Here is a 23,274-nt window from a genome sequence, read left to right as displayed (position 1 = left end):
TATTGTGGGATTTACACAATACGATCTGGCAGCATAACCGAGAAATGTATTTGCAACAGATCTGTAGGGAAAGCGTGAAAAGTCACGTACGGTAAGGTTTCTTGTTATGGAATTATTGAGGATTGCTCACCTGCAGACAATGACAGTACTGATTACAGATTAGCTGACGAAGTTGGCACCCAACCTGAAAAATGATATGACACAAACAAGAGCAACAATGGCTTATTTGGAATGCAAGGAGAAAACAATTTCGGCTGAACTAATGCAGGTGAAACACCTGTGTTATCTTGAACGTAAGCGACACACAGAACTGGTTAAAAAGAAATTCAGTGAAGGTTTCAGTGTATAAAAATATCATTTTTCTTTCAGTACCAGTTCAACATCTCTGTGGAAATAAATTTGTCTCTCCATATCAAAATAAATATAATTTATAATAGAAGGAAACATTCCACGTGGGGAAAAAAAATATATATCTAAAAACAAAGATGACGTGACTTACCAAACAAAAGCGCTGGCACGTCGATAGACACACACAAACAAACACAAACATGCACACAAAATTCTAGCTTTCGCAACCAACGGTTGCCTCGTCAGGAAAGAGGGAAGGAGAGGGAAAGACGGAAGGATGTGGGTTTTAAGGGAGAGGGTAAGGAGTCATTCCAATCCCGGGGAGCGGAAAGACTTACCTTAGGGGGAAAAAAGGACGGGGATACACTCGCGCGCACACACACACATATCCATCCACACATATACAGACACAAGCAGTTATGTTTACCATATTCCGAAACAGTACTGGGTGCTGTCTTCCTTTTCTAATGCATTGATAATTGATGTTTATGGTGTTTAACCCATGTCATTCTAATTTTTTTACACTCTGGATGACATATACTGCCATCTAGTCTGGATAAAAGAGGTTCCAGTGTAATGACAACAACAAAAATAATGGATACAAAAATAATAGAGACTAATGGTTAACACACAGGCTGCTTGTGATGTGCAAAAGATCTGGGTGGGAGTCACGGTCTGGCCAAATTTTCAATTCTCCCAACACACTTATTGTGCTGAGTGATAAGCTTTATTTGGTAGGATTTGGGGTAGCAATGAATGCGACAGCTCGGTGGTTTCCATTACTTTATTGCAGACACCTGGTGTGGGACTGCTATCTTGGTCCCTCTCAGCACCTTGTGTGCTGGCAGAACATTTTTGTACAAATAAAAAGAATCCGCCCAGTTCCTGGCTTTGCAGCTGCCTCCCAACGTTTAGGAACAGGACGGCACAGTGTGGCACAGCATTCGACGTATCTGGCGGCGGCAGTCACTAAACACATCTCCCTCTGTGACGCCATCCCAGAAACGGTTTCCGGGGTGCAACATCAGGACCTGGCGACGGCCCGCACTTCGGAGCCCACCATGTCCAGGGCACGCTGTCGACTCGAATCTGTAATACGCACACCACGAGTGTCACATATGATCACATCGTTACATTAAATTTGACACAATCTGTAGAATATGTACATACAGAAAAAGTATTTTATAATGTCAATTGGAATTCTGAAGTTCCTAGGGATAAACTACAGGGAGCAGAAGGGTACCTACAAGTGGTACAGGAACGAGAAATTGGTTACAAAAGTCAAGGAGCATGAAAGGGAGGCAGTACTTGAGGAAGATATGATTGTAGCCTATCCCCAGCAATACTCAATCAAGAACAATAACCCAACTGTGAAGGAAACCAAAAAGAAATTCTGAAAGGCAATTAAAGTTCAAAAAGAAGAAATAAAAACACAGATGTCCGCCAATGATTCTGTCAGTGGTAGCAAAAGGGCTCGGAAGAGAAGTTGCGTGCAATGGGTAGCGTCTTAAGATGATGTTTGAGGAAAAACATCAACAAGTGTAAAACAAAGGTACTGCAATACAGTCAAATTAAATTGGGCAGTTTTGAAGGCATTCAGATACAGAATTAGACGCTTAAAGTAGAAGAGTTTGCTGTTTGAGCACCGAAATAACTAATGATGGCTAAAATAAAGTGGATATAAAATGCAAATTGCCTACAGGAATTTGTCAACATCTCACAGTGTTTTCTTTAATGCAGCACTATATGAAAGTGAAACATGGTCGATAATCAGTTCAGCCGAGATGAAAATAGAGGCATTTAAAATGAGATGCTACAGAAGAGTGCTAAAGATTAGTCACCGAAAAGCAGAAGCGTCGAGTTGTTGACAGGTTCACAAAAAGGAAATGAAAAACTTGCTAATTTTTACAGTAATCCTTTTTTGAACTGAAGTACACATGCACGCATGCATGCCTGGAATGCACTGGATGTCCACACGGCACCACGTAAGGTGCACGCAACCATATGTGTGTGCAAGAAGAGAGGGGGGGGGGGGGGCATTAAGGGACACCAAGGCTTGACTACAGTAAGCATGTTCAAATCTATTTAGGCTGCAGTAGTTATTTGGAGATGAAGAGTCTTGCACAAGACAGGCTAGCCTGGAGAGCTGCATCAGACCAGTCTTCAAACTGGAAACGGAAATGTACAGAGTAGCAATAGTTACCATTCCTAGTTTGTTAAAAATGCTTTAACAACACACACTCAAGTTCATCATACAAGAAATTAGTATTACTTCAGCTTGATGAGTTAATCCCAAAACACAAAATTTTATGGGACTATGGATTGCAATTTAAGTATGACAGGATCCCGCTCCCCCTCTATAGTACGTGTCACCTACACGTGACAACAAATATTTGTTTGAGCATTTCAGTAATCCTTTACAACTGAACTTATTAGCAGGTTTTAAGAAATGCACACGTCCACCTATTCCTGTCTGTGTGATCTCGTATATTGAACATATCTTGTGTGAAAAAAACCTCTTGTAGTTCTCAACTCTATGTGGAGAGCATTTCAAAGCAAACTGGCAAGAGATCATCAACTAAAGCCCATGAAAATTTCATTAGCACCACTTTCTAAAAGTACATCTGACACTGCTATTACAGTGCCAACTGTAAACAAAACAGCTTAATGAATAACTTTTCCCTTCGTAAACCCTCTATTTACTATTAAACAGATATGACTCGAACCAGTTGGAAGAACTTCTTGCGACATCATTATATTCTAATTTACTTAAGAGGATGTCGACATTTGCACATCTTTGGCATATCACAGAATCTAGTGGGGTATGCTGTTATTTACTGGCACGAGTCATATTCCACATATACGAGAGAGAGGGGTCTCTGGTATGCACAAAAATGCAAGAATGTACATTTTACTTAAACGCAACATAAGGAAACAAGTTAAGGTCATGAATGACTATTTTATTACAGTGCTTACCTAATTTATCAAGTTTAAGTGTTTCTGTGCGGGTTCTCTACACTCATGCAGAATGCCCACACCAACAAGTTGTTTAATTTTGTTCTACACTCCCTCACTTTAACGACAGGACATGAAAGTTGCTAAATAATTATACTTTTCATGACCATAATAATTTCTAAATGTTTTATTGTATATTAGCTGCAACCCATACATATGCTTATCGTAATGAATGAAATGCAATGTAGAACTCCTAGTCAAATGAAAGGCAGGGACCGATGGTCCTAATCTTCCCAGGCTAAATAAATACATACATGTGTAACCATTTATTTTATTCCCACGTGTGCTAATATTAACTCCTTGACGTCTCTGTAGAGATTTTGTGTCATATTATTATTATATTCATTCTTTCCACTACTTTCTGAGTAAAAAGAAATATAGGTTAAGACAAAATTAATGGGTACACACATTGTGAAACAACTGTCAACAATAATAAGTGTTAGGGACATGTCTTATGGACATGTGTCTGCATAATTTTTTGGAACGAATGCCACATAATATTGTTGTAACATACTTTTGTAATTTGAAAATATGATATCCAAGTTTAGTCTCCCCAAAACATGTGGACTTTTTCTCCATGGTAATGCAGGCTTTCTCAGAGAACTTCTTGCGCAAAATTTTCTAGTGTTACCAGGCAAACGGTCGGGCTTACATCAAGTCTGTTCCGATATAGCTGCTGGATTCCAGACTCCTCCCACATACTGGATTGCGGAGCCTCCACAATGTGTGGAATGGGTGGGGGGTAAAGGTTTCAAATCCTGGTGCCGCCCGTTTATTCCAGCAGCTGTCTCAGCTGCTTTCACATCAGAGTGTTCCAGACATATTTTTACTAATGTTACGCCACTTGGGAACCACTGTCCCAGTTGACAACATTACATTGAACTCATTTCCTCTGCCTCTTTGACAATTGAATCCCAGAACCTGCCAGCATGTTGCTGTACCTTTGTCTGTTCAAAAACAACTTGTGTCCCATGTTGACAATGTGCACTGCACTGCGAATTTACCAGTTTGGCTAAGGCGAACACGCCTCACATGCTCCGAACAGTACAGTGAAGTGCATCACTGTGTGTGGCCGCCGTGCTGCACACCACCCACTCTACTGGTGCTGCAGCCGCACTCTCCAGCCGAGTGAGATGAAGACTGAAAAGAAGAAACCGAGTGTGCAGCATCCCTTCTGCACCCGGGGCTGGCCGCAGCCGAGACTGCCAGGGTAATGAACAAATTTTTCTGATCAACTGGTACAATCGCGAATGTGCTCGGGTCAATCGTAGGCCGACCGGAGCTACGACCGGCTGGTGCCTGCCGCATTAGTTTCTAGAGTGACGTACAGTACACCAGCCAGATGCAGCGACGCATCTCGCAACACGGTTCGGGACGTGCTAAGAACAGTTTGCCCCGAGCGAACTGGCAAGTCTGCAGTAGCGGAACACAGCATCAAGTAAGGACACTCGTTTGTTTTCGAACAGAGGTGCTGCGAGAAGCCAATAAATTCTGGGATTCAGTCATCAAACAGGCAGTGGAGATACGAGTACCTGACAATCTCGACATCTGGACAGTCGTTTCTCATCGAGCTGCACACGGCACGTGGCTTCGGCAAAAACGTGTCGCGAACACGTCGACGTGAAAGACACGGAGGCAGCTGGCAGAACAGACGGCACAAGTCGGGGCCCGGATCCCCTTCTGCACCACCGCGGAGCCCTCCCACCACCGGCCGCAACATCTCTTCCGCAGGCACACGACTGGCCGACCCGTCGGGGGCCTCTGCAGAGGAGTCTGCAGTCCAATGACTGCGAGGGAACAGACTGGACACGAACCTTACACTTTGTAGATGTCGAGCAGGAAACTCGTCCAAATGCTGCAACAACGAGACACTGTCACTCTTACCGATAGTGTGACAAGATTATATCATAGTTTCCTCGTTTTTAAATCGTGTAGTGAGCAGAAATTTATGAAAAACTGAGTGAAAGCAATGCACTAAGTAGTAGCCGATTGAGACACCAACCAGGGACATAAAACAGGATGGAAAATATAAGTACAGAAATGTACATAACCTCTACCCTCGAAACAGCTCTCCACAAATACACAATAATTTTTTTCGTGGCTAGTTTGCAGATTACAGATGATGATGATTATGATGATGAAAACGAGCGCTAAAACTGATGTACAATAATACAGTTCAATTAGTGATGTAATTTTAAGGTGAGTGTCCAAACAAAATGAAGCAAATTGCAACTATTGTATTTCTGAGGCCTACAGTAGTTAAATTATTACAAATGTGATATTGTACTTCACAGAAATAAAAATTTAACCCACAGACGATGACACACTGGTGTCGAAACATGTCTGGGGAAATATAAAAATAAACTAAATGTGTTTGCATAAGGCTGATTTCCAAAGCAACCCAGTTTTTAAATTTTAAACACAGAAGAACGAAAAGAGGAGCTTCAAACCTTCGTAAAATGAGTATCGTGTACCTTATTAGCAATTATTTCTGAAAATTATCCAAATATCTACATTCAGGTACTGAAAGTTCTGACAGCTACACGGCAAGCAACAGTGCTTGTTACAAAATGTATGACAATTAATACTGTGTTACAAATAAGAGTGAGTATTTATACATATAAAAATATACTATCTGAAAAATATCATTACAACTGAGTAAATATCCCAGCTACTAACAGCAGTGAACAGCAGCTGTGCAGTAAAGCTGAGAAGGTAGCAGTAGGTTTCCTTCCAATGCACTCAATTAAACAGCAGAAGTGTGAACAGCAATAAGCAATAGAATGATAGTTTGCTGTTAGTATACTACACACATTAAGTTTCCACATTCCCATTTCTTTTGTCAATGTATAGCTTAAGTAGGTTTCCCCTCCTGACAGGGTTTACAGAATCCATTGAATGAATGAATGGATGAATGTACAATATTGAAATACAAAGACAGCAGAAAAGCTCATATCTTAACAAGGAGTGCAATAGTTGCAGATACAGAGACTGTAAGTAACAGTAGACAGAGCATGAAACTGGAAGGGCTAATAGGTGACTTTACAGGTTGGGCTCTTTCGAGTTTCTCCTAGACAACAGTTTCCTAAAGCAGTTGGAGACTTAAAAAAAACATTTTGAAGATTAGAAGATTTCTGAGCACCATTAAGCAGAAAACATTTGATCCTACTAACATGGCAGTGGTAGCTAATTGTGAAGCAAAAATGTTTTGTGACTGTGAAGTCAGTGCTTCAAATTCTCACTACTATCAAATTTTTTTCTTCATTTCATTCTGTATTTATTATTACATGAACATGTTAATTAATGAATACTGAACCATATTTATGTAGTAAAAATCTTTCTTAATTTAAATTATCATTCATATAACAATAAATTGAAATTTGGTATGCACATGCAAAATGCCTTATTGTGAAATGAGAAATTGTATACATCATCAATAACACTATTCATTCTCTAGAAATAAAAAGTATGTCATTTACTAATTGGCATTTTGCAATATTGTGCCAAATTTTAATTTATTGTGAATATATGCATTTTAATGTACTTAGTAATTAAAAATAATGTTTTTTATACCAAAAAATTATGATCCAATGCCAATTTTAATTAAAATTTCCACTGATAACAAATTCAGAATTAAAGAGCATAAAATTAGGTGCTGCTGTTGAGAACTGAATCAGTAGTAGTAGTAGTAGTAGTAGTAGTAGTAGAGAGTTTTTGGGGGCACGACAGCAAGGTCTTCAGCACCCGCTCAGTAACAGATTGAGATGGGTGTCAAGAAAATACTCAGAACAGTAAGATAAAACAGAATGTAAAACACAGGTACTAAGGTTCGAAAAATATGTGCCTATCCACACCGAAGCGTGGGACAAGCATGTCGTCAGCAGTAAAACGTGGACAACACAGGAAGAAAGTGGTAGAGGGAGCTAAAAAAATATAGCAGATGGTAGTGGCTGGCTGACCGCAAGGAAAAAAGGGAGGAGCCAGGCACTCTGCAATACACTAAAACCGCCAGCCTTAAAGTTTAGGCCAGAGCCCAGACATATCACAAAACTTTAAAACCCTAGACACATACGTCAGAACTGAATTAGTTACTTCCCAATTTCAAGTCTTGCAAGCTACGTAATCAGCTGCTGGTGAAAATGTCAATAACATCCAAAAGTTTTGTACCTACAGGTACTTGGACATTTTTTTAATCTTGAAAGGCGAGTTTTCCTGGTGTTTGTCAGGAGTAAATCTTACTGCTTTAGTAAATTGATGCCTGGGCACCAAGCTTCAAATCTTGTAAGCAATGACAAAATCAAACAGTGCCAGTCTGTGAGGTTGCTTAGCAAGATGCTGTAACCGTATAAGAAGCAGGAAGATTGGTGGTAAAGATAGTTTTACTTTAAAAGTTTGTAACTCTTCAAATGTAACAGTGACCTCTTAAAAACTAAACACTTGCATTTCCCCTTTTCCAGTCCAATTTTTCTACTCACTGCATTCTCCCAGCTCTCATTTAGAGCACAATAATGGAAACTTGTCGGACATCATCTGTCATCGAAGCCGTTGCAGAAAACTAATATCGGACATATTCAGACAGTGAATTTGAAAGCCTTAATGAATAGAAGACTCCCCAGAATGGTGTGAGGCAATAATTATATCCACATTTAAGGAAGGATATAGATCCATTACAGAAAACTGCAGATGTAAGAACTTGACTATTGTCCAAATGTGTGTGAAATCTTATGGGACCTAACTGCTAAGGTCATCAGTCCCTAAGCTTACGCACTACTTAACCTAAATTATCCTAAGTAAGGGATTTCATAATACCAAGTTCTTAAAACCCTGGACAAATACTTCTCCACTGCCTTAGGCAATACCTAATAAGACCGTCCTGTGAAATCCTCTGCATTTTGCGTAACTCCTGGAGCCTACAACCACCTCAAGTTGCTTACTGTATTCATCCCTTGGCCTCTTCCCACAATTTTCACCGCTCCCCCTCCCCTCAGGTCAATTATCTCCCCCCCCCCCCTCCCTTCGCCCCCCAGACAACCTTCCATCAATTTCAAACCGCACGATTGCTCGGTGCTCCAGATTACCACAGTTAAACAGTGCTGAGCTCAGCAAGCACTCTGTCGGGTGACTGCTCGGACCTACTAAGCGCTGTTGGCAAGCCGGGTGCACTGGGCCATTCTGAGGCAGACTGAGGAGTTCCTCAATTGAGATGCAGCAGCGTCAGTCACAAAAACAGACAACAGCCAGGAGAGGAGTTTGCTGACCACTTGCCCTCCACATCCACACCCAGTGACACCTTCCGGCTGAGAATGACACGGCAGTCTGCCGGCAACATTGGGCCTTCCAGAGACCTGTTCGGACAGTGTTTAAGTTACAGTTAATCCCATCTTTTAATCAAGCTGTACTATAATTTTTTTTTCCTCCTCAGTTTGATTCTGTACCTCCTAACTGCTCGATCTTTTCAGCCTATTCTCCTGTAGTACCAAATTTTCAAAGCTCCTCTTCTGTTCTCGTCAGAAATGTTTATCATACATTTTTTCACTTCTGTACGAGGCTACGCTCCAGACAAATAACTTCACAACAGACCTGTTAACATTTGAATCCAAATTTGACATTAACAAAATCTCTTTTTAAAAACGGTTCTCTTGCTCCAGCCAGTCTGCATTTTATACCCTCTCTACTTTGGCCACAGCCAGTTAGTTTGTTGCCCAAACAGCATGACACACATATTACTTTTAGTGTGTCAGTTTCCTCAGCATACTGAATTTCATTCAACTTGATTCTATTACATTTGTTTCACTTCTGTTGATGTTCACCTTACAACCTCAAGACACTGTCCACACAAAGCTCTTTTCCATCTTTGAAGGATTACAATGTCATCACTAAATCTCTAGGTTTTTATTCCTTCTCTTTCAACTTTAATTCTTCTTCCAAACTTCTCCTCGGTTTCCTCTACTGCTTCCTCAATATACAAAATCAAAAAGATCAGGGATATGTTACACCTATGTCTAGCTCTCTTCATTGCTAGTATTTCCCTTTTATGTCTTTAGATTCATAACTGAATTGCTCTACATAAAGTCTCACACCCCACATTTTTTTCACTATGAACAAAACTTTACATAATGTGCTGGGCCTACAGTAACTACTAGTTATAACCTCATCTGACAAGTATCATCGTGGCTTCCAAGAAGATGCATACAAATCCGCATTCACCTCTGGAGAAGTTTACTGTATAATTCTACACCTACATCTACTTGATTACTCTGCTATTCACAATAAAAACCCTGGCAGAGGGTTCAATGAACCACCTTCAAACTGTCTCTCTACTGTTCCACTCTCAAATGGCGCGCAGGAAAAATGAGCACTTAAATTTTTCTGTGCGAGCCCTGATTTCTCTTATTTTTTTATAGTGATAATTTCTCCCTATGTAGGCGGGTGCCAACAGAATGTTTTCGCAAACGGAGGAGAAAACTGGTGATTCAAATTTCATGACAAGATTCCGTCACAACAAAAAACACTTTTGTTTTAATGATTGCCACTTCAATTCATGTATCATGTTTGTGACACTATCTCACCTATTTTGCGATAATACAAAACGAGCCGCCCTTCTTTGTACTTTTTCGATGTCATCCGTCAGTCCCACCAGATGCGGATCCCACACCGCACAGCAATACTCCAGGATAGGGCGGACAAGCAGTCTTTAGTAGCCCTGCTGCGCCTTTTGTGTTCTGCCAATGAATCACAGTCTTTGGTTTGCTCTACCCACAACATTACCTATGTGATCGTTCCAATTTAGGTTATTTGTAACTGTAATCCGTAAGTATTTAGTCGAATTTACAGCCTTAAGATTTGTGTGACTTATGGCATAACTGAAATTTAGTGGATTTCTTTTAGTACTCATGTGAATAACTTAACACTTTTCTTTATTCAGGGTCAATTGTCACTTTTCACACCATACAGTTATCTTATCTAAATCTTTTTGCAATTCGTTCTGGTCATCTGATGACTTTACAAGATTATAAATGACAGCATCATCTGCAAACAATCTAAGATGGCCACTCAAATTGTCTCCTATATCGTTAATATAGCTCAGGAGCAATAGAGGGCCTGTAACCATTTCTTGGGGAGCACCGAATATTACTTCTGTTTTACTCAATGACTTTTACTTTATTACTACGAACTGTGACCTTACTGACAGGAAATCACGAATCCAGTCGCACAACTGAGGAGATAGTCCATAGGCACGCAGTTTGGTTGGAAGACAGTTGTGAGGAATGGTGTCAAAAGCCTTCTGGAAATCTAAAAATATGGAATCAATTTGACATCCCCTGTCCACAGCACTCATTACTTCACAAGTACAAAGAGCTAGTTATGTTTAGCAAGAATGATATTTTCTGAAACCATGCTGACTATGTGTCAATAAATCATTTTCTTCGAGGTACTACATAATGTTCGAATACAGTATATGTTCTAAAACCCTACTGCAAATGACGTTAGTGATATAGGCCTGTAATTCAGCGGATTGCTCCTACTTCCCTTTTTTGGGTATTGGTGTGGTCTTTAGGTACGGATCTTTCTGTGAGAGAGCGGTGATATATAATTGCTAAATATGGAGCTATTTTATCAGCATACTCTGAGAGGAACCTGACTGGTATACAATCTGGACCGGAGGACTTGCCTTTATTAAGTGATTTAAGCTGCTTTGTGACACTGAGGATATCTACTTCTATGTTTTTCATCTTGGCAGTTGTTCTTGATTGGAATTCAAGAATATTTACTTCGTCGTCTTTGGTAAAGGAGTTTCGGAAAACCGTGTTTAATTACTCTGCTTTAGTGGCACTGTCATCAGTGACTTCACCGCTGTCATCGCGCAGTGAAGGTATTGATTGCATCTTGCCACTGGTGTGCTTTATGTACGATCAGGATCTCTCTGGGCTTTCTGCCAGATTTCGAGACAGAGTTTCATTATGAAAACTATTAAAAGCACCTCGCACTGAAGTACACGCTACATTTCGAACTTCTGTAAAGCTTTTCCAGTCTTCGGAATTTTGCGTTCTTGTAAATTTGACATTCTTTTGCAACAGCGATCTGACACATTTGATGTACCATGGGGGTATCAGTACCATCACTTATTAATTTACATGGTATATATCTCTCAATTGCTGTCAATGCTATCTCTTTGAAATTATTCGACAACTTTTCTACGCTTACATGATCAGATCAGAAGGCATGAAGACTGTCTCTTAAAATAGCATTAAGAGCATTTTTATCAGCTTTTTTAAACAGATATACTTTGCATTTGTTTTTTATGGTTGTAGGTGTTACGGCATTCAGTGTAGCAGCAACTGCCTTCTGGTTACTAATCCCTGTATTCGTCACAATACTTACTATTTGTCCAGGATAATTTGTCACTAAGAGGTCAAGTATGCTTTCGCAACCATTTATGCTTCAAGTGGGCTCATAAACTAATTGTTCAAAATAATTTTCCGAGAAAGCATTCAGAAAAATTTTGGATGACGTTTTACACCTGCCGCCGGCTTTATACGTATTATTGTTTTAGCTTATTGAGGGTAGATTGAAGTTGCCACCAACTGTAACTGTATGAGTGGGGTACTTATTTGAAATGAGACTCAAGTTTTCTTTGAAATGTTCAGCAACTATATCTTCCGAGTCGGGAAGGGGGGATGGGGGGGTAAAATGATCCAATTAATCATTTAGTCCGACTGTCGAGTATAACGTCTACTCATACTATTTCACAGGAACTATCTACTTCAATTTCACTACTAGGCAAACTACTTCTGACAGCAGTAAATACTCCACCACCAACTGTATTTAATCTACCCTTTCTGAACACACTTAGATCATTTGAAAAAATTTCAGCTGAACTTATTTTTGCCTTTAGCCAGCTTTCTGGAGCTATAATTATTTGAGCTTCAGTGCTTTCTATTAGGGTTTGGAGCTCTGGTTCTTTCCTATCACAGCTACGACAATTTACAACTACAATACCAATCGTTTCTACAACTAACTTACTGCGTTTTACATGTCCCCTTTTAGACGGACACCCTTTCTGTGGTTCCTTGAGACCCTCTAACCTAAAAAAGCGTTCAGTCCCTTCCACACAGCCCACGGTACCCCTGTAGCCGCTTCACTCTTTTTTTTATCATTTCAGCTATCAATCGGCTACAATTACACAACTGCATTCACTTCTTGAGTTAGTTTTCCTTCTTTCTCTCTTCGTTCTCAGATTCAATTGGAGTAGTTGGATGATGTTTGAAATTCCATGAGGCTCTTCACATATGACTCTTTTGTACTGCTACCTTTCCTGTCAGGAACTGAGCATCTTTTCTCTGAGGGAGCACTGTCTTGCTGTATAACAACAATGCCCAAGTGCTAGTGGTCATCCACTATCTTGGTGTGTGTGAAGTTGAATCAGCACTGACCTGCTCCACACACAGCTGTGTTGTGCATAGACAGTACTAATAATTTGGTACAATACCAACAATGTACAAAAAGATAGATTGCTACTTACCATAAAAACAGTGTTGTATTTTAGAATCGGTTATTCTCATAGAGAAACGTGCTTATACTCTCTCTCTCTCTCTCTCTCTCTCTCTCTCTCTCTCTCTCTCTCTCTCTGCATCATCAATCTTCTGACTGGTTTGATGTGGCCCACCATGAATTTCTGTCCTGTGCCAACCTCTTCATCTCTGAGTAGCACTTGAAACATACATCCTAAATTGTTTGCTGGATGTATTCCGATCTCTGTCTTCCTCTACAGTTTTTGCCCTACACAGTTATCTCTAATACCATGCAAGTCATTCTGTAGTATCTTAACACATGTCGTACTATCCTCTCCCCCCTTCTTCTCAGTGTTTCCCAGATATTCCTTTTCTCGCCGATTCTGCGAAGAACCTCCTCTCTCCTTATCTTTTCAGTCCACCTAATTTCCAATATTCTTCTATAGCACCACAGCTCAGATGTTTTGAATCTCCTCTGTTCCAGATTTCCCACAGTCCCTGCTTCACTACCATACAACACTGTGCTCCATACGTACATTCTCAGAAATTTCTTTATCAAACTAAGGCGTATGTTTGATTCTAGTAGACTTCCTTGGCCAGGTATGCCCGTTTTGCCAGTGCTAGTCTGCTTCTGATGTCCTCATTGCTGCCTAGGTAGCAGGATTCCTTAACTTCAGGTATTTCGTGATCACCAATACTCCTGTTAAGTTTCTCGCTGTTCTCATTTCTGCTACTTCTCATTACTTTCATCTTTCTTCAATTTACTTTCAATCCATATTCTGTAGTCATTAGACTGTTCATTCCAGTCAGTACATCCTGTAGTTGTTCTTCACTCTCTAATGATAGCAATGTCATCAGTGAATCTTATCACTGTTATCCTTTCACCTTGAATTTTAATTCCGCTACTTAGCCCTTCTTTCATTTCTGTCATTGTTTCTTCAATGCAGACATTCAACAGTAAGGTTGAAAGACTACATCCCAGTCTTGCACTCTTTTTAATCTGAGCACATCGTTCTTGGTCTACCAATCTTATTGTTTCCCCTCAGATCTTGTGCATATTGTATATTACCCATCTTTCCCTATAGCTTAACGTATTTTGTCTTGCTTCCATTATCAACTGCAACATTAGAACTGGCTCCCTGGTGCCTTTACTTTTCCTAAAGCCAAACTAATCGTCAGCTAACACACACTGATAGTAGAACACAAACGAAAAGGCTTCTGTTATCAGTGATTACCTGTTTCATTAATGAGGAAACATAATGTAGGAATGGTTACTTCAGTGTGAATGTGAAACAAGCATAACTGTTAACACGGGACTGAATGGGCTTAGATATTGTTCGGGAGGTGTGCTACATGCTAAAAGGGATACCAAAACAAAGTAATTTGACTTGCACTGTTATTATCTCTAAGTGACTTTTCCAGTTTTTAATTGAATCACTTTAACATTTTAAATGTAAGACAGTCACGAATTTGTACTAGGCACAGTCAGGTTTATTTCGTATCCAGTCCCGTATTCTATTTATTAATTGCTGCCTAAACTGTAAAATGCCCCACCCCCACAGCTTAGCATAAAAATTCCTTTGTATGGAGCCCACCCCTTCATCCACAATGACTCAACTTTTCAGATTCTGCCAGTCCCCGGTCCTCAAAAACCTGGCATTATTGGTCCGAACCGCTGGATTTGGTGGTCTTGTGTGCGTGACGTGTGTTTGCTTGTGTGAAATAATGTGTGTGTGTATCTCTCTTTGCCTTTTTCTGATGAAGACTGTGTTTGAAAGCTAGTGTGTAAGAGTCTTAACTGTGCCTGTCTGCAACTTTTAACATCTCACCCTTACAGTAAGTAGCTATCTATCTGTTCCTACTGGTTTTTATTTAACAATGAATTTTATAACCAATCTGAGGGTATCACTATGGGGGAATCCTTTATCCCCCATGGTTGCCAATCTTTTTACAGAAGATTTTGAGGAGTGAGCACTCGATTCAGCTGCTTTAAAACTAACAGTTCTCTGGCAGTGCGCTGACGATACTTTCACAGTTTAGCCTCTTGGTCTGGACAGTCTCAGAGTTCCTGCAACATCTGAACCCCATCCATCATACAGTCCCCAGCGAAGGAATGATAGGGAGCAGATGCAGAAATCCTGCATCGCCGTACTCAGGACTTAGTGGATGTGGCTTGCCATTGCCTTCCTCTATACGGTTACGAAATTATCAAGTGTGTACCGGTGTTGTGTGGATGACCGATGAATGCTTGTGCAGTATAGTGTTGGGTTTGCATTTTTGTGGGTAAATGGAAATGAGGTGGTGAGCCTACTCCTTTCGAATAACACCGACGGGGCCACAGAGATCAGTGTCACCATCCGATGGACTGATTTTGTCGAGTGTGAGGCAAAACAATCACTGTATCATTGTAGGAGGTACAGAGGCGAGCGAGGATATGGGGATTTCCCCCTGTTCACTACTACCAGCAACATGTCATCGTAACGCGCCTGCGCTCCACAAAGGATTGCACCATAATTTAAGAATGAAATTAAAAAATAAAATAACTTTTCCAAACTTTGTCAGTGTATGCTCCAGTATATTAATGTTAACATTGTAAAGGCTCAGAAATATCAAATGAATGTTACCAAAATTATACATTCTTGAGAAAAAAAAAGTGGTGCTGAATAATAAAACTAGAAAACTAAAAATTGCTCAGAATATTTAAATGTATGTCACAATTAAAAGTTACAAGTCTCAACTTGATCACACCACTATTTTGGTTAAAACTGGCATTTTTACGAAACACTGAAACAGTTAAATATTAAGACACAGAAAGACGAAAATTATTATGTAGCCTCAGTTTCATGTAAAAACATTAAATATGGAACACCAATAAGCTACCTCTATTAGTTTTCAAGTGATTTACTAAAAATGTAATTTAGAATGAGAACGTCCTTTTTCATAGTAGACTAAGAATCATTTGTATTTGCAAACAGAAAGTTCTAATTACAGCATTCAATCACACTCAAGTAATAATACAGCTGTACCAAGTTTCAAGACTGTATTGTAAGTAACATTGGTTACATCAAATCTTGAAGAGGCAAGTCAGTGGTCATGTTCTGCTGTCAGCTCCATTCTAAAAATTCTAGCTGGCAAAGCTTAAAGCAGTCGAGAAACTTTTTCAGTAACTAAAGAAAACTTAAATCCATCTATATACAAATTAAGAAGATTGTAAATTGTTAAACAACTGAGCTATTAATGAAATGAAACTATCTCGAAACCTGGCAGAAAATCCAAAGAGATTTTGGTCTTATGTAAAGTATGCTAGCGGTAAGATACAGTCAACAACTTCTCTTCGTGATAGCAATGGAAATGCTATTGATGACAGTGTTGTGAAAACAGTGTTACTAAACACAGCCTTTCGAAACTCCTTCACCAAAGAAGACGAACCATGAACACGTGTTATCACAAGTAACTTACAAGTAGATATCCTCGGAACAGTGAAGTAAATTAAATCACATAATAAAAGCAAGTCTTCTGGTCCAGACCCTATACCACTTAGATTCCTTTCAGAGTATGCTGATGCATTAGATCCATACTTAATCATATACAACCGCTTGCTCAACGTTAGATCCGTACCCAAAGACTGGGAAGCTGCACAGGCCACACTAACATTCAAGAAAGGTAGTAGGAGTAATCCACTAAATTACAGACCCATGTCATTAACTTTGATATGCAGCTGGATTTTGGAACATACAGTGTGTTCGAACATTAGAATTACCACAAAGAGAACGGTCTTTTGACACACAGTCAACACGGATTTAGAAAACATCGTTCTTGTGAAACACAACGAGCTCTTTACGCGCGCGCGCGCGCACGCACGCACGCACACACACACACACACACACACACACACACACACACACACACACACACACACACACAGAGTGTTGAGTGCTATTGACAAGGGATTTAAAATTGATTCTGTATTTCTAGTGCCTGAAAAGGTTTTAGACACTGTACCAAACGAGTGGCTTGTAGTGAAATTGCGTGCTTATGGAATATTGTCTCACTTACGTGACTGGATTCGTGATTTCCTGTCAGAGGGGTCACAGTTCAGTTCATAGTAAATGATGGAAAGTCATCAAGCAAAACAGAAGTGATTCTTGGCATTCTCTAAGATAGTGTTATAGGCCCTCTGCTGTTCCTTGTATACATGAACAGTTTAGGAGACAATCTGAGCAGCCATCTCAGGTTGTTTGCATATGATGCTGTCGTTTATCATCTAGTAAACTCATACAAGCAAATTGCAAAAGATTTAGAAAAGATACCTGAATGGTGTGAAAATTGGCAATTGACCCTAAATAATGAAAAGTGTAAGGTCATCCAACGAGTGCTAAAAAGAATCTGCTAAATTTTGGTTACATGATTAATCAGTTTTATTTAAAGACTGCAAATTCAACTAAATACTAGGAATTTCAATTATGAGCAATTTAAATTGGAAAGAACACACAGAAAATGTTGTGGGGAAGACAAACCAAAGACTCCATTTTATTGGCAGAACATTTTAGAAAATGTAACAAATCTACTTAAGAGACTGCCTACAGTACACTTGCCCACCTCTTTTGGAGTACTGCCGTGCGGTCTGGGATCATTATCAGATAAGATTAACAGAGTACATCAAGAAAGATCGAAGAAGAGCAGCACGTTTTGTATTATCGCAAAATAGGGAGGAGTGTGTCACGGACACGATATAGTATTTGGGAAGCACAGCATTAAGGCAAAGGCGTTTTTCGCTGCAGCAGAATATTCTCACAAAATTTCAAAAAACAACTTTCTCCTCTGGATGCAAAAATATTTTGTTGATTCTGACCTTCATCGGGAGATAAGATCATCATAATAAAACAAGGGAAATCAAAGCTCACACGGAAAGACATAGGTGTTTGCTTTTTCTGCATGCTGTTGGAGCGTGGAATAATAGAAAATTATTGTGAAAGTGGTTTTATGAACCTTCTGCCAGGCACTAAGAGTGATTTGCAGAGTACCCACGTAGATGAGAAAGGATTCATTTAGATACACGAGTGCTAAAAGGAATCTGTTAAATTTTGATTACATGATTAATCAGTTTAATCCAAAGACCACAAATTCAACTAAATACCTGGGAATTACAATTACGAACAATTTAAATTGGAAAGAACACAGAGGAAATGTTGTGGGGAAGGCAAACCAAAGACCTGTGCGTAGGTTAGATGTGCCCCAATATGAAAACGTCTAGAGGGGCAGTAAAAGGAGGCACTTCACTCCAAGACATCAAACTGTCCACATCACCCGAATGCCAGCGTCACGTATTGTGCCTCGGATGACATCAGAGCTGGACAGACTTTAATATGTTTATGGTAAACGTACAGAGTGACCTCTTGAGGACTGTGCAGTTCGTGTAACACTTAGGGGAAACTGTTTGCGCACCACCCATACTGCTAACCAACTCGTAAGGCAAGTGGGGAGATTATTTTCCACTTTTAAGGCAAGAAATTAACTTTTGGTGATTACAGGGGTGATGAGCCATTTTACTTGGAACTTCTCGTAGAGGTCACCTCTGAACTGTTAATGGTGCTGTCACTGATAGGGATATTAGTTACAATACTAATACTTACATTTGGTGCATATGAACTTTTACTGAGTATATCAATTGGTTAAAACTCAAAACTTTTATGTACGTAGTCATCATTGCTGATCCCACTGAGTAAATACCGTATTTACTCGAATCTAAGCCGCACATTTTTTCCGGTTTTTGTAATCCAAAAAACCGCCTGCGGCTTAGAATCGAGTGCAAAGTAAGCAGAAGTTCTGAATAATGTTGGTAGGTGGCGCCACAACTAACTTCTGCCGTCGAATATATGTAGCGCTGCACAGGCATGCTTTGCAGGCATAAAGATAAATACTGGCGCCAAAACCTCCGCGTCAGCAAAAAAAAAAAAAAAAAAAAAAAAGAAAAAACGGGGTGGAAGACGAGCCTTCTTCTCCGCCCCGAGTTTCGACCACTGCATTTTAAACATTATCCAACGAAGTAAATAGAAATTCCGTATTGTTCATTTTCGAATGTAGCAGCATTTCAATGTACTACGAAAATCAGACTGGCAAGACTGTTTGGGATGTTTGTCAATATGGCTAACTCTAGGTTCTGAATTTTTTCAACCTGTGAGAAGAGATGGTTGCCAATAGGAACTTTCATGAATTGTGAATCACATACAGTATTCTCTTCACCATAAGAATAATACGAATATAAACATTTTGCCATGTATTCTTTCGTGTTTGCTGCTATCTCATTTAAATTCTGTCTGCCTAATAAACTACAAAACTAGGGTGAGACAACAGCAAACGCGGAAGAATATACATATCATGTCCTGTTTATTTTCGTATTATTCTTATGCCTAATAGTGATACAGTCAGAAATGAAGCACGGCAATTGACTAGATTTTTAAATCTAAGATGACTCTAATTTCTGTGCAGAATTTAATGTACTAAAGAGGCGTCTGCAAAGATTTTCAAACGGAGAAAAATTTTCACTAAACTCTCGGTCAGAATGTCTTCTATCAAAAGCAGTCTATTATTTGGTTCTTGTTGATCATTATCAAAGAAAGCAGCAGTGTAAGTACCAACAAATAGCAGTCTCTTGCCATTGTTTTGCTAATGAAACAATTCCTCTCTTTTTTTAATTGTAAGCGGCACTAGCGCGCACGAAAGCAAGCCATGCCGCAAGCGGGGACAGGCCGTAAACACTCATTATCAGAATGCGACAAACAATGCACGACACAGTACAGTAATGCATTTTCAGCTTAGAGTGACGTAAACACCTATAACAAAGAGAACGGCACTTACCAGATCAAAGCAAAATAAGCTATCAATTCAAACCAGACGAAGCATGTGAAAAAGGAAAGGTAACCGTATAAATACGGACGGAGCGTGTGACGCATAGCAATGGCTACCTAGTAAAGCTTAACTGCTAAGCTTACGACTCGAACTTACTGTAGCTGTATCGTCCTTCATTCGACTTAAATTGTCTCTCATATTACAATGGGCTAACTTTGTTTCGATTTGGAGGTGCGGCCTAAAACTTCTCTCTCCCCTTGAATTTCGAGTCTCAAATTTCAGGTCCGGCTTAGATTCGGGAATTTTTTTTTTTTTCTTGATTTTGAGTCTCATTTTTCAGGTGCGGCTTAGATTCGAGTGCGGCTTAGATTCGAGTAGATACGTTAGTGAAGAGGAACATCTTTTTGGAGTGAGCACAAAGAGTATTGTAGACTTGCTGACTGGGAATTATGGTCGATATGTCCTCCATCGTTCTCTGGCTAACCACAAAAACAGTTTCCATGCTCTTGTAGATGACGGAGGTAGGTGGAAAGCACACACAGACAATTTAAGAGTCTTTTCGTAACGACATAACTAACTAATGATCATCTGATTATTCCTTACTGCCCCACAAGTGCCATACACCTTTATTTCATGAAACACTGACAGGTTTCGAATTTAACCCTAGATGTTGGTGCAAGGACTGGTGATCAGGAACTTTATTCCACCATCTCTTCTTCCCTTGCCAGCCAAAGACTGGCAGTGAAAATGATCGACCACCACCACAATTCGAACCAGCTCATCTCTGATGTGAGTGACACTGCACGAGCATGCAGCAGTGACCACGGTTATGAGGTGGGTAAACTCTGTACGTCAAAACATAAAAGTTCATACAAATGTCAAGAAAACGGTTGTTTGGCATTTGCCGATGTCTTAGTCCGACGTAGTAAGAGTGACGGTACACTTGGGAATCTGGTATTTCGAAAGCCCACTCCCTCAGACATTCCTTTACAGGTAAATAGTTGTCACCACCTGGCTGAAACAGTGGGTCTCTTGACTGAGTCACCGAGCCTGTACCGTCTCAGATGTTGACAACCTGGAATCTCCAAACTGTTTTCCCACAAAATTGTAAAATGAATATTTGTCACACCAGATACAGACAGCACTACAGACATACAAATAGCAGAACGAGGAAGAGGCCTTCGAGATGACACACACTGTAAATGTTTATGCACAAACAGGCAGCGCACTTTGAAAACTTGAGGTTACAGTAATCTTTCATCCTCCATCAAAAATCTTGGCACTTCTGCAATCAGTAAAAGATGACTTAAGAGTTGCGCCAGGCAAGCATTTATAAAATTCTGAGCGTGTATGGTAAATCTTATATAGGTCTAACAATATGCACTGTTGAGGAGCGCACCTTTGAACACCAGCGCCATACTGGCCTCCTCCGAGACAGCAAATCTGCTATCCCAGGCCACTAGTTTTGCTGGTCATTCGATGAATGGGGGTTTGCAGTCAAGACAGACTTGAAGGCCACACCCATCACAGTAGTAAAAGTTTATACAAAAACTAGCTCTACAGATGAAGAGATTGAAGAAACGTACGATGAGATAAAAGAAATTATTCAACAGCAGGAAAAGGAAGAGAAAGAAAAAATACGTAAACATGGACTCGGGGAAAGGAATGATAGAGGAAGCCACCTGGTAGAATTTTACACAGAGCATAATTTAATCGTAGCCAACACTTTGTTTAAGAATGGTGAAAGACAGTTGTATATGTGGAAGAAACCTCTGGAGGTTCCAAAAGGTAACAGAGTGATTATATAATGGTAGGACAGATATTTAGGAACCAGGTTTTAAATCGTAAAACATTTCCAGGGGTAGATGCGAACACTGTCCACAGTTTATTGGTTACGAACTGTAGGTTAAAATTGAAGAAATTACAAAAAGATTTATAATTAAGGAGATGGGACCTAAATAAACTGAAAGAACGAGAGGTTGTTGAGAGTTTCACAGGAGAAGTATTTGTCAACACTTGACTAGAACAGCAGAAAGGAATACAGTAGAAGATGAATGGGCAGTTTTAAGAGATGAAATAGTGAAAGCAACAGAGGATCAAACAGGTAAAAAAAACAAGAGGTAGTAGATATCCTTGCATACCACAGAAGATGTCAAATTTAATTGATAAAAGGAGAACATGTAAAACTGGAGCAAATGAAGCAGGCAAAAGGGAACACAAACATTAACAAATGAGACTGGTAGGAAGTACAAAATCGCCAAGCAGGAATGGCTAGAGGACAAATGTAAGGATCTAGAAGCACATTTTACTAGCAGAAAAATGCATACTGCCTACACGAAAATTGAAGAGATTTTTGTAGAAAAGAGAAGCTATATGAGTATCACGAGCTCAGACAGAAAACCAGTACTACACAAAGAAGGGAAAGTTGTAAAGTGGAAGGAATATATAAAGGGTCTATGCAAGGGAGATGAACTTGAAGGCAATTTTGTAGCAAGGGAAGAGGATGTAGATGAAGTGGGAGATGATATACTGCGAAAAGAATTTGACAGAACACTGAAAGACTCGAGTCGAAACAAGGCCTCGGGAACAGACTACATTCCGTCAGACCTACTGACAGCCTTGGGAGAGAGAGCCACGATGAAGCTGTTCCATCTGGTGTGCAAGATAGATGTGACAAGCAAAATATCATCAGAATTCAAGAAGAATGTGATAATTTCAGTTCCAAAGAAAGCAGGTACTCACAGGTGTGAATATTACCAAATTGTCAGTTTAACAAGTTGTGGTTGCAAAGTAGAAACATGAATTCTCCACAGAAGACTGGAAAAAAAATTGGTAGAACCCAATCTCAGGGAAGATTCCAGCAAAAAATGAGTGCACATGAGGCAATACTGGCCCTATGACTTGTCTTAGAAGACACGTTAAGGGAAGCAAACCAATGTTTAAAGCATTTGTATACTTACAGAAAGCTTTTTGACAATGATGACTTGAATACCCTCTTTGAAATTCTCAAGGTGGCAGGGCTAAAACACAGGGAGCAAAAGGCTATTTACAACATGTACAGAAATCAGACGACAGTTATAAGAGTCGAGGGGCACGAAAGAGAAGCAGTGATTGAGAAGGGAGTGAGAGAGAGTTGCTGCCTAATCCAAATGTTATTCAAGCAATGTTGAGCAAGCAATAGCAGAACCAAAGAAGAATTTGAAGTACGAATTAAAGTTCACAGAGAAGAAACAAAAGCTTTGTGGTTTGCAGGGACAGCAAAGTACTTGGAAGAGCAGTTGAACAGAATGTACAATGTCTTGAAAGGTGGGTATAAGATGAACATAAAAAAAATCAAAACAAGGATAACTAAATGTAGCCTAATCAAATCAGGTGACACTGAGGCAGTTAGACTGAAACAAAACATTTACATTAGTAGATGAGTTTTACAATTTGGGCAGTAAAATAACTGATGCTGGCCGAAGTAGAGAGAAATGTAGACTGGCAATGGGAAACAGTGTGTTAGAAAAAGATGAAATTTTTAACATCAAATATAGACTTAAGTGTTGGC

At 39.8% G+C, this 23,274-nt stretch overlaps 1 protein-coding gene across 1 annotated transcript in view; it reads right to left on the bottom strand.

Moving 5' to 3' along the window:
• Positions 1-1,117: 1,117 nt before the first annotated feature.
• Positions 1,118-23,274, bottom strand: part of LOC126108462 (protein LZIC-like) — a 69,436-nt gene continuing 47,279 nt past the window's right edge. The window contains exon 7 of the mRNA XM_049913692.1: positions 1,118-1,437. Within this exon, the coding sequence (XP_049769649.1) occupies positions 1,373-1,437 (65 nt within the window). The 3' untranslated portion in view covers positions 1,118-1,372. The remainder of the gene's footprint in view (positions 1,438-23,274) is intronic.

Source organism: Schistocerca cancellata, chromosome 11, assembly GCF_023864275.1.
Source record: "Schistocerca cancellata isolate TAMUIC-IGC-003103 chromosome 11, iqSchCanc2.1, whole genome shotgun sequence".
In the NCBI taxonomy this organism is placed as follows: domain Eukaryota; kingdom Metazoa; phylum Arthropoda; class Insecta; order Orthoptera; family Acrididae; genus Schistocerca; species Schistocerca cancellata.
Note: the sequence above shows the minus strand (reverse complement) of the source record. Positions and strands in the feature narration are given on the sequence as shown.